The sequence below is a fragment of the Argiope bruennichi genome, chromosome 10, assembly GCF_947563725.1.
Source record: "Argiope bruennichi chromosome 10, qqArgBrue1.1, whole genome shotgun sequence".
Taxonomy (NCBI): Eukaryota; Metazoa; Arthropoda; class Arachnida; order Araneae; family Araneidae; genus Argiope; species Argiope bruennichi.
This window is the reverse complement of record NC_079160.1, coordinates 124,758,275-124,771,368: the sequence shown is the minus strand read 5'-3', so window position 1 is coordinate 124,771,368 and position 13,094 is coordinate 124,758,275. Positions and strand designations below refer to the sequence as shown.

The following is a 13,094-nucleotide window of genomic DNA, read 5'->3' as shown; positions in this document are numbered from 1 at the left end:
TATTTTAAGGAAAAAAGAAAAAAAATCTTATTTTAAATGAAGCAAGTGTTTTAATTTTTTTTTCTTTTTTGTATTTCATATGCAATGCAATTGCTTTCGTTTCTAACATTCCAAGATGATGGATGTTCCAATGTTGCCACTAAAAATTTTGTAACTTTATGTTTAATTTGAGGATTAAACTGTTGCCACTATAAATGTTGTAACTGTTTACAAATGTTGTTAACTTTTCTATTTTGTGATTCAGCTACACTTTAATGTGGTTTATATTCATGAATCTCGGTAGCTATAATTAAATTGTTAATATTAAGTTTAAATTTGATTAATAATTAATTGTATTTGCAAATAAATTTGGAAAACTTATGAAATGTTCTTGAGATAAATTATGATTACTGTATGCCTATGATGAAGGATAATTTGATGTGATTTATGGTATTGAATTATATCTAATTGATAATCTGAAGGAGATTGATTACTATGTAATTAAATTTATTTATTAAATAAGATTTATTATATAAATATTGAATAGCTAATGAAATATACTAGAATTTTGATTACTATTTGTGTTTAGTTGTAGAAAATAATTAATGTTAAATATAAAGTGATGTTGGTTAAGATATATTTAACTTTATCTATTAGTTAAGATATATTTATTATCTTTATCTATCTATTATCTATCAATTTAAATAATTGAAAGAAATTGGTGATATATATTTGGATAAAATTATGATCGCTACTAAATATTGTTGTTGACAATATGTTTAATTATGAGTAATTAAGTGAGTAGGATCATGACGATTTAATTAATTAGAATTTAGTTTAATTGATTTGTGTATGCCAATTTAATTACCAATTCTGTCATTATATAAACTAGTAGTGAACTTTTTATTCAAGTCAAAAGGTTCATTTTCAGGTGTTAGCAATTTGAAATATTTAATTAATAATTTTTTTAAAATTTAAAATATATGTAAGGAACTATTAAAACATTTTGAGAACATCTGTGACAGACTCACGTATTAAACTGAACTGCAACATGGTTTTCTAGCTAGAGCAACACGTGAAGACCTGGTCACATTGGCTACAGAGTTGGGTGTGACTCTGGGTAGCAAAGAGATGAAGATTATTTTGAAGGATGTCATTTTGGAATCTGTTAACTATGAAGAGAAATATGTTAAAGAACTTCTTCGCGCCATCGCAGAGGAGCGAAAGGCAAGGGTCGAAGAAGAAAAAGTAAGAGCAAGGGCCGAAACAGAAGAAAGGGAGAGATCGAAAAGACTTGAGTTGGAATTCGAGGAAAGGAAACGCAAGGATGAGATGGAGTTCAGGTTGCAGAAGTTAAGAATGCAGCACAATACAAGTCTATCACAAACCGATTACAGAGTCAAGTTCAGAGCCATTGGTTTCAAGACCCAAATGGGATCTACAAACCCTGATCCATTGATTCGATCCTAGTAACAACGACATCAGTCTTTATCTCATTCTCTTTGAGCGACAGGCTCAACGTGAAGAAGTACCGAAGGAGTTTTGGGCATCTCACCTCATCGGTTTGTTACCAAGTGATATTGCACGACTGTTGGCTCGGGAAACCGAAGTTACTCAGGACTTCGACCACATAAAAAGGCTTTTGCATAAGAGGTTCAAGATGGCACCAGAGACGTTTCGACAACTTTTCAGCAAGCATAGAATAGGACCGGAAAGCTCCTAAACGGATTTCATTTACGAAATAATAAATTATTTTCATATTTTGTGTCGGAACAACACCCAATCTAGTACGCCAGTCTTCTTATACCGGCTGAAAGAAATTACTCAACCACAGAACGAGAAGCTCTAGCTGTGGTCTGGGCATTGGGGAAATTCCGAGGATACATAGAGAGTGCTGAAATCCGAGTTGTTTCCGACCATCAACCTCTGAAATGATTATTCAGTCTGGAAACACCTATAGGACGTCTTGCTTGATGGGCTCTACAAATACAGTCATTTAACTTGAAGTTTGAATACGTTCCTGGAAAAGTTAATGCGGTGGCAGATATGTTGTCTCGACCGGCGTGTAACCATGATGTGAGTGCTGTGCTATTATGGTGGACCTCCCCACCAGGTCGTCGAGTGACATACGAGAGGAACAACTTAAAGATGCCGATTGGAAAATTATAGAAACCTTCGAGCAAAACTCAAAGACGAGAACTTCCTCAATTGGACGAGTCGAGGATATCTTATGTCCCAAGGAGTGTTGTACAGATACGCACCTGAAACTGACTTCGAGAAGCTCAGTTGGTAGTCCCAAAACAAGAATGGGATGCCATTTTGAAAGCATATCATGATGCCCCGACTGCTGGTCACTATGATGAAGAAGGGACATATCAACGGATTTCAAAAAGATATTACTGGTCGTGAATGAGATCCTTTATCTCAGACTACGTCAAGAAATGCTCCAAATGTAGTAGGTATAAAGCTGAAAATCAGAAACCCGCTGGACTATTAAGGATCCCAGCTTATTCCCAACGATTCGAAACTTTAGCAATCGACCTTCTCGGCCCTCTCCCAGAAACATCAGATGGGAAGAAGTGGATATTCATCATAGAAGACACGGCCACAAAAGGGATAGAACTCTTTGCCTTAAGGGATGCTACAGTGCAAGAGTCGAAATAACATGGCTAGAAGAGGTTATTTTGAGATACGGGCTACCAAGACGTCTCATCTCTGATAATTGAACCCAATTCGTAAGTGCTGTCATGTAGCAGATATGTAATTTACTGGACATTGATCAATGTCGGACTCCAGTATACTGTCTTCAAGCAAACCCGGTCGAGGGAAAGAACCGTAACTTAAAACCCAGAATTGCAATCCTAGTTGAGAACAGCCCTCATACCGCCTGGGCAGAAAAACTACCAGCTATCCGATTTTCCGTGAACTCTGCAAAATGCAGCTCAACAGGGTATTCTGCTGCGTTTCTTCAATTTGGAAGAGAGATGAGCACAGCAGATGACGTCAAGCATGATCTGCGCTCTGTTATACACAGCAATAACTTCGTTGCTGAAATAACACCATACTTGCGAAAATTTTCCAATCTACACCAGGAGATAAAAGATCGTGTGGAGAAAAAGCAAGATCAACACAAAAAATATGCGGAGAAGAAGAGCAGAAATGCTGTGTCTTATGCACCTGGGGACTGAGTATGGGTAACTACTCATCAGAAGAGCAACAAAGCAAATAAAAAATCTGCAAAGTTTACACCACGACGTGATGGACCTTACATCGTAACGACCCAACGCTCCTTGACTAATTACGAAGTTGCAGACCTCAACAACCCAAATGTCCCACTTGGAACATACCATTCTTCAGCTTTAAGTGTCACGCCAACAGTAAACCTGTACATCCTCTGCGTAGAAGAGGTCGCCCAAAAAGAACTGAACTTTATAAACTTCTCTTGTTGGCTTCTTGTCGGGACGACAGCGAAGTCAGAGGGGAAGTCTGTAGCATCAGAACTGTAATGCATCACCGGATGGGATGACAGATCTCTGCCTTAAGTGAACATTCTGGCAACCCCTGACATCGGAAGCAGAGTATTTCCGGAGTTTTTCTTCAGTCTGTGTGCGGTTCCCTCTCTTGCATGTGAGGAACCCATTTTTACTTAAAGAATGTAATTTTTATAGAATTAGTTAATTAAAATTTCTTTTAAATTATTACTTGACTAATACCAATAGTATCCGTTTTCCTACGTTAAAATTTATTTTTGTGCGAAAACGTCCTTTTTTAAAAATAGTTTTAATAGCTACACAAATGTAAATTATATACTAAATAAAGGTATAACAATGTTACTATTTTTTATTACATAACTATCGAATTAATTTCCTATTATTGCATTATTGTGTAATATGAATTGGCTCTGAATGCGACTTTTAGAGCAATTGTGTTCTTATAAAACTCTCCAATTATTCTACATTTTCTGAGTCACTTTCACACCAAGGATTGATTGCATTTGCATCAATTAACAAACAAAAGTAACTTAATTACAGTTGATGTAAATGAAAATAAAATGCATTTCAGGTTCATTTTATTTTAAAATGAAAAAAAAAAAAAAACTTGTGAAACAGTGTGAGAGCTCTTATCAGTTGGATTATTATAGCTGATTATTTTAAGGTTTATTTATTTTTGCTCATAAACATTGCACCACATTATTTTCATTTCATTATTTCCATTAAACCTATTTAACTGCAACAAAAATTGAATAATACTTTGAATAAATAGTTTATAAATATTTTTAAGTTAGGCCTGTTAACTTTATAGGCGATTAAAAAATGATAAGACTTGCGCTCAAAATTTATACAAAATGTATCTAGAAGATGAATGTGAAGGAAATAGAATTAAATGAAATTACGATCAGGAAACTTTTATAAAAAATAATTATTTTATATATTTAGGAACATGAAAATATTTTTAAGCTGGCGTTCTCTCTGTAAATTGCATAATACTTGATACAGAAATTATTCAAAACATTCAATAGGGCAGGTTGTTAATCTTAGAGATACTATTTAGAGCACATAGTCACTTCTTTGGTAATAGGAATTAAAATTTTTTAATTAGATTTTTAATTAATTAAAACAAATTAAAACTATAATGTTTTCCTGCAATAACTGCTGAGCATTTTATCACTGAAAAATTTTTTTTATGCTACTTTAAAATAAAATAATACCATTTCGGCGATTCTAATTAATTTTCTTTAATTTTAATACATTTGTCAAGATTATACATAAAGACAGCTTTACAATACTTTTCCTTTACATGACTGTATGCAATAAAGCAATAAACTTGGGTATAATCCATCTGGAAATTTAAAAAAATTCTCTTGCTACGAAGTGAAAATGAATATTACATTTTTCAAGTTATTACTAAATAATGCTTTTAAACAAGTTTTAAAATACTAGAGCATAGTAGTGTAATAATAATGTTTTAAAACCGTGTTTTTTTTGTTTTGTAACTTGTGTGATTTAAAAATCACCCTGCACAGAACGTATGGAACTGCTGATGCAACTACGCCAATGAAGATAAAGCAATTAAATCAAGCTTAGATCGCTGTCATTTTACGAACTAGAGTTTTGAATGTCTCTTTTCGTTTTTCTTCTGTTCGATTTTCGGTTTTTAATCTAAATATTCCCCATGTTTGGCTAAATCTTTAATCAATTTGAATATAAACTTATGTTATGTTGTTGTAAAGATGCAAACAAGAAACTGAAATAATTTCTTCTGGGAGATAAACAATACTTGTAATAGACTTTTCATCTTATAACTTTCTACTTTGCAAGGTTTAAATGGACCTGACTTTCGGTAGGTGAACTCATTAATGTTTGAAAAGAAGGTTATAAATATTTAAAAATATTTTGTATTCCTGCATTATCCGTTTAAATCTGGAATATTCTAGTAATCTTTTGGATCTATACTATAAAAATAGTTGAATACTTCTTGAGCAAGTGCAACTATAGTTATTTGATTTAATTGTTTTATATAAGTAGCGTTTGAAAATTTTTTTTTATTATTGAATACACCTTCTATTTGACTACATAAAATTTATTTTATTCATTGTAGGAGTCCCGTAGAAATATTTATTACCTGTTATTTTTTAAATAAATTTTTTAATTGAATGATAGATTGATCTGAAATACTAAAACGAATTTTTCGTGGGGGAAATAATCATGAAGAACAGAAAAATATTACAGATTGTTTAATTAAATTGTACATTTTTTTTTATACAAAATTTGTTATTTTTTTGAGTTTATATAGTGAAGACCTTGATGTTTTATATATGTCTTTCAATGTTTTAAGTTAGACTTTTAAACTTCTCAAATTTAAACTCGTGTATAGCGTAGCGTATGTACATAATGAATCAAAAATAAACAATAAATAATTTGTTTTCTTTTATTTCCTCTTAATTATTTGTATTTCGTGCATCATTTCCTTTTTTTGTATTTATTTTATCATGCGGTAGCATAATTTTTTTTTTTTTTTTTTTTTTTTGTAATATGCATCCTGAAACAAACAAATTAACTAAATTGAATCAATGTTTTAACTAGCAAGAACCTCTGCATTAACTGCATTTTTAGTCTAGCTACTTCCAAATCAGAGTACCGTATGCAGTGATATATTCTGCCTTTTGAAATCTGTTTCTTGGCGATTCTCAAAAATTCCATACACAAGTTTCATGAAGAAAAAATCGGTAGTCGACGGAAAATGCCAGCATTCAAAATTTGTTAAAAAATTATTTAAAGTCAGACTTTAGATAGGAATTAGAATTGGAATGAACTTTCCATTTAGATAGCCTGTAGTAGCCCATTTATTTTGAGAATACAAGGCCTTACGTTACTGGAAAATCGTGTTCGTATGTCCTCGAATTTGAAATTCCCTGTGGCACGACTTCGATCAACTGCAGACACAACATTCATTTTTGTTTATTGTCTCTAAATTCTTGAACAAAGAAATCTGTTTGGACAGGTCGCTTTGCAATGGTGATGGCCTTTACCGCTTTTGTAGTGTAATAACAGTTAACATGCAAGCATATTGTTAGAAAGCCTGCAGATTAATAAGAAGATCCAAATTAATTAAACGAGAGAATTCAACTTAAAACAATTCTATATAATACAACCATTTATTTTTCGGAGCAGTAAACAAGTCTTTACATTAGGAGAATAATTATGCATCGAATTACTTTTTCGAATGCAAAGGGTTAAATATGTTTAATGAACCGCGCCACGTATTTAACAATAGAAATAGCAAATATATTTGTCAACTACCAATTTGGTGCCACGTTAATGGCATAATCTGTATTCATATTTGATCTTTATTGTGTCCCTTCTTTCTTACCTCGTTTTTAATGAAAGAGATAAGAAATCTTATCATTTCTTATCTCATTGTTTATCTGAACTAATTAAATTGATTTATATTAAATTTATGTATCTGATTTTGAAAACACGCAAGTTTGATCCAAAATTTTAAGTAAACGCATCTTTGATTCAAAAACGAAATAAATAAATAAATAAAATTATATTACATGTCAAAATAATTTAAAACGCTCATGAAATATTCTTTATATATGAGTTGATAACGTTTTTTTCTGAGTTCAAGAAACATAAATCAATGATAAGTAAATAGCGATAAGAAGAGTTTTTTCAAACAAACTTTTATTAATATAGTAAAACTAAAAACTTAATCCTTCTAATTATTTTCTATATTTCTTATATTTTAATTTAAAATTCATAATTATAAATAATATAGAATTTCCAAAGCAATATTCTCAATGGCATTGACAGCTATCGCCATTTGGGTGGAATCAAAAATTGAATATGCTAATTAACTTAAAACATTAAACTTAAAATAAATAATATAGAATTTTTTTTGTAAAAAAAAAAATTAAAATAGTATATTGTTGAAGCAGAAAAAGTGTAGAGAATTTTAAAAACCTAGTACACTTTAATCTATCTATTATCAAATTCCATCTTTCAAAGCATGAAACAAGTACAATATATGTTTCAAAATTACATTCTTTCATTTCATTAGGATTTTAAATATAAAAAATAAACATAATAAAAAATGTATAAACTAAAAATAAATAAATTAATACATAATATACTAATAAACAGCGCTGGATTTTCGATTAGACAGCAACCTATCATCGCCGGGTTGAGATCGGGCCGCAAGCAGTTCATTTGAAATGTTTTAGTCAAATTACCAAGTTAATAAATTTGAGAAAAATAAAGCACTTTATCAATTATAAAATATTAGGATAATAATTCTTTGTCAAATGTAATTGCTCAGGTTTTCATTGATTTCAAAACATTCAGTTAATTATTTTTAAAAAATTTAACATCTGATCATAATAACATGGTTTTTGCTCAACAAGGAGTCTTAATAAATAAATAAATAATATTTTCGAATAATTAATAAAATGAAGAATTATCTAAATAAATAAATAACACTTTTATTAAGTTAAAAATGGGTTGAAAAGCAAAACTAAATTTTTTATTTTATTAAAAGATAGGCTTCGCATCGCAAAATACGCCGCTAATAACTGTGACTGCTTTTACAGAACTCAAAATTATTAAAAAAAATATGAATAAAATATAATTTTACGCAAACATTTAAGGGATTGTATCCGATGGTCGGACACTAAAATGTTTGCATTTCTTCAAATATACATTTGAAAAAAAAAAAAAAATCGCAAAATCAGCATTTTCATCATTTCAACCTCCATCGTAAGCTTTAGAGCCGAGCTTTTCTTCACCAGAAAATCTATACCGAAACAATAAAATGGATACATCATGGCGCGCACATCTCTGACGTGAGGCGATCATCGTAATGACATGCATCATCCATAGCATCCGATCAACTACGGGTCGTTTCTTTTTCTCCATAACTGCCGCCATCCCCCTGTTCCACGACAGGAACAATCTGTCTGATGGATCAGAGGTAGATTTACCTGGAAAATAGCACGTGATGCGGATCGAATCACGTGCTGGTGGGGGGCACTTCCGAGATGTGCGAATGGTGTTATGCGTCATCTTCGGTTTACGTCGCCTTCTGCAGCTAGGGGGGGGGGGGATGAAGGCTGTTGGAATTTACGAATGAGAAGCGCCGAATTCGGTAAGAAATATTTATGTCCCATAACTCAGACGAAGTGCACCGAGAAAATTGCGTTGGACACACTTCGTTTCCGATATTTTCTGTCGTGTTTCTGACACATAAACCTGATCGGATTTTCCCCCGAATCTCGAGCCGAACACTCTTGGAGATATTGAGGAAAAAAGAATCATGTTGCTTTGGCTCGTCTACTCAACGATTAACATCATTGAAGATTTTTCTAAATAATATACCCATGAAAATGAACTTTGCTTTAAATAATCTAAAATTTTTAACTTTAATATCTAACTAAGAAGAATTTAGTATTTAATCATTACTTTTCTATTTAAAAAAAAGGTTAAAGAAATAGAAATTAACTCATATATTATAGCCGAACATCATTTCTTTCATGCATTCAAACCGGAAATCTTACAGGCAAAGAGAACTGATTTAGTAGAGAACCTCTTGATAACCTGTAAAGTTTATTTCTGCTGTCTCTATAATAATTCACATTGAAAGCAAATAAGAAATAAGCAAAGTAAGAAACTTTTATAAAACAAGATTTTTTTGTTATTTAAAAGCTACATTAGCTTTAATTTTGTGATTTAATTCAGTTATTTCGGTAAAACCTTCCAGTGTTCACAGCTTTAGTCTAGTTTAGAGGTTTAATATAGTAAGCAGCGCTTTATTCCACAAGAAAAAAGGAAGCACAGGTAGAAGAAACTCAACTGAAATGCACATAAAGAATGGCATTTGTAGAAACTCGCAATAGAAGCAGACAGTAAATCATTACTTCGGAACACCTAAAATAAGACATATCAAAAATAAACTTGTCACCTTAGATCCACAAGATTGTAGTTTGCCGGCGTCTTGGCATAGGGGTAGCGCATCTTCCCCGTGATCTGGGCGTCACGGGTTCGAGTCCCGGTTTGGGCATGGTGGTTCTTCCTGTTCTATCTGTGAGATGTGTGAATGTGCCCTTCTGTAAAAAGGGGTTGTGCAAGCGAATGAGAGACGCGTGAGTAGTCAAGTCGCACTCTTGACCCAAGTTGGCTCTACGATAAAAACAAAAGGCGCTCCCCCTTTAAGCTTAAATCGACTGTCTTTGAACAGCGGGCTTGTCCGTGGCAAGTGCCATAAGAAACAACAACAGATTGTAGTGTTGAGCAGAGGATAAATAGATTCAGTCCACACTTGCAGTATTTTCTGCACATTTATTGTAGCCTGTTCGCAATTTTTTGAAATGTTCGAACTAGATGAATAAAATCTATCAGAACTGTGATCAACATCAAATTTGTAATCGAAATTCTCGATTGAAAAAAGTCTAAAATTCACAGCTCGTTACCTAAGTATAAGATGAAACTACGCACAACAATGTGTTATTTTGTGGATGTAAGCGACAAAGTCGAAAGGAGGATATTATCCCTAGTATATCTTATGACTTAAAATTATAGTTAAAAGTTAAATGTCAATGTTATGATTCGATAAAATCTCCGCCAGCAGTCTGTCAACTCCTAAATGAATCAAATAAAAGGGATGAAACATTTCCTACATCTGAAGGTGTTACGTTTAATTAGAAACTGAAGGAGAAAAAAATATTTCTGGGAATTCAAAATTTAATGTATATGAAAACCTCAAGTTTGACACATCACAAGATGACAATACTTAAGACCTGATTCGTCTACCTTTATTTTATTCTGAAATTTGCTCCTAATTTTATACACGCACAAATTTAATAACATTACAAAATTTGTAGGTAATAAGTAGTTTATTAAATAATAATGAATATCATTTTACAATATATTTTTAAGTGCGAACAAAACTTGTAAAAATTAGAAAAGAAGTGATTTTGAAATAAAGCTGACATTATTAAAAAACCTGTTTTCAAAACCTAGAATTAGGTTTTGTGCGTTGATATTTTCCAATGAAAATGAAAAAAAATTCATCAAACCTTTGATTCATATTAAATTAAAATGGTGAGATAAAATTTCGTTGATGATCACCAATTAAAAGGAAATAAGTAAGTGACGATTTCGATAACTGTACAACTGTCTATCATATTGTGGGGTTTTAGGAATACTTCCATCATATAGTATATGGATAATATGTTCACCTATATAATTATCATACTGAAACAGAAAAAACTTTTGAATGCTCCAGAAAATTCAAAAAGCAGAAAAACTTTAAGAACATAATTCTGAAATTAATAAAAATAAAAGAAGCTACTTGCCAAAAAAAATGTAGGCTAGGTTTAAAAAAAATATAGATAGAAACATTCATCTTCAAACTTGTCACTTTCGGAAAGGCAAAGGCAATGATGTGGGTTCCATTTTATACAACAGAATGCTGATCGATATATTCAGTAAGTTTTAACTGAATTAACATTTTAACTTTAGGAATGAATTGTGTTCATTACCAATTTTCTGCAGACGTTCGATAAATTTTTAAATTTCGAATCGAAAATGCTTGTTTTTTAGCCATTGGTAATGAACTCGATCTTACATGTGAGAGTATTGTTAAAAGAATGAAACTTTCTGTAGTTGCGGTAGATACTCATACTGAACAAATTCTTAAATACTTTAATTAATGATTATTTTAAAAAAAATTAATGAAAATTAATAATTGCATTCATATTTCCGAATTCTGCCTTTCTATGAAACTTACGGAACATGTATATTCTCCCTGAAACCTGCAACGAAAATCTCGCTTAAAAATTGATCAGACTTTTGAGAAGAAACGATGCAAATCAATGTACCTGATTTTAATACCTCGACACATTTTACACAAGGAACCATGAAATTTTATCTCCTTGTAGATAAGTGGAAGAAAAACATTTTATTCATTGGCACTTTTTCTCCAGGCGGCTGTATAAAAATTAATTTTTTAAAAAAATTTCTTTATTTTTCTCTATAAAAGACAAATATTTTTAAATATTTGAATAATTTATTTGATGAAACTTTGTGATTCAAAGTATACATACAATAACATTTGTTAAGGAAATGGATGCTTGTTTCACTTTTTTAAGGCTACCTGTATACGGTAAAAAAAAGAAAAATGTTATTTTCTAGTAAAAGTTGGGCTTTCATTCAGTTGTCATAAGTTATTGTCCAATGAAAAAATTGGTAAATAATGAAATACAAATTGCTGTGCTAAAATTTACAAAATATATAATTATTTTTCAATTTAACATTAAATTCCACTTTCTTTTGCTTTCTACTCTTCTCCGTTACCTAATACTTGTATGTTCCTATGTCCAACTACGACTTTGGGAAAGATGCTTCAGTTCCTACTCGTATAAGGTGAAATAGAATTTTTTTTTAACACTCATAAGGCCGATAAATTAGATGAATTTTAGTCTGCCCACGGAGTCTCTAATGACTAAGTCTATTTGCAATAAATATTTATATTTATATCCAAATAATTCCTTTAGATAATAACTTTCACCTTCAGACCTCATCGAAATTTCTGTGCGTGATTATTGGCATTTTTTCGATTGTTAAGAATGTAACAATTAGCATCGCATTTCAGTTGTTATCGAACAAAAACTATTTCAACAGTCACTTCTGTTATTGTTGTGAACAGCACTGTAACTGTTTCAATGCTCAACAAAATTACAAGATGCAAACAATGTAGCAGAAGGAACAATGAAAACATACACTGTTGCTTTCTGTTAAAATTTATTTACTATTTTTCAACCGATCGTTGTGCGACTTTTTCTTCTTCTGAGCAATGTTTAGTGCATTTCTTGATTGTTTCACTGTGGCTACGGCCGTCGGTGGTCTCATCGTTTTAGCGAGTATTTGGGAATTGATAAAATATTCTTTATTTCCCCACTTACCATCTTCTGGGGATTTTGTTTCTGATCATGATTTGGATCCTAATGCGGAAATACCATCTCTTTCGCTTGAACCGCGAGTTGCTGTGGTGCGCTCGTATGCCGTGTTTCGATTTTGTCAGGCATTGGACATTCCAGCTGAACTGGTTGCTGCTGAAGTCCAGAAAGCTGATGTTCCAGTAGTGAAATCATACATGGTTTATAAAATGTGTTGTGGATTGAACTTGCCGGCCCGATTGGCTCCCATTGGTGTCCCAGTTGTGGAGTCTCATGAGATCTATCTGTTTTGCTTGGCTCTGGATTTGCCGGTTGAATACCGACAGCGGTAAGAGGCAGTTTAACATCAAAACTGTCGACAGTCTCCTTATATGGTTTATCACTGATCCAAAGATTGTCTGTTGCCAAATGTTCAAAGACCGTTGTCTGCTTCGGATGCGGGTTTAAAAACTGTCATTACTTCTGGAAGCTGCTTAATATTATTTTCTACATCAAAAACTGTGGTAGACTGTCATATAAAATTATGAAACAAGCATGTTATCAACATCTCAATGCTGTTATTAAAAAAAGAAAAAAAAAAAAAAAATTGTCGGCTGCAGCGAAGAAGGGAGAGGTGCCGGGTGGGGAACGAGAGTAGCCCACCTTCACGTGGTGTTCCCCG

General features: G+C 32.1%; 1 protein-coding gene across 1 annotated transcript; it reads left to right on the top strand.

Moving 5' to 3' along the window:
* Positions 1–2,388: 2,388 nt before the first annotated feature.
* LOC129987775 (uncharacterized) lies at positions 2,389–3,167 on the top strand. Its single transcript, XM_056095711.1, has 2 exons — positions 2,389–2,625; positions 2,736–3,167. The coding sequence occupies exons 1-2, from the start codon at positions 2,389–2,391 to the stop codon at positions 3,165–3,167; spliced, it is 669 nt and encodes a 222-aa protein (XP_055951686.1).
* The last annotated feature ends 9,927 nt before the right edge of the window (positions 3,168–13,094 follow it).

Excerpts from the sequence above, each read along its gene's own strand:
- LOC129987775 (XM_056095711.1), top strand. The coding sequence starts at position 2,389 with ATGAGATCCTTTATCTCAGACTACGTCAAGAAATGCTCCAAATGTAGT. Across the intron at positions 2,626-2,735 it reads TTGCCTTAAGGGATGCTACA|ATATGTAATTTACTGGACAT; the intron begins GTGCAAGAGTCG and ends GTCATGTAGCAG.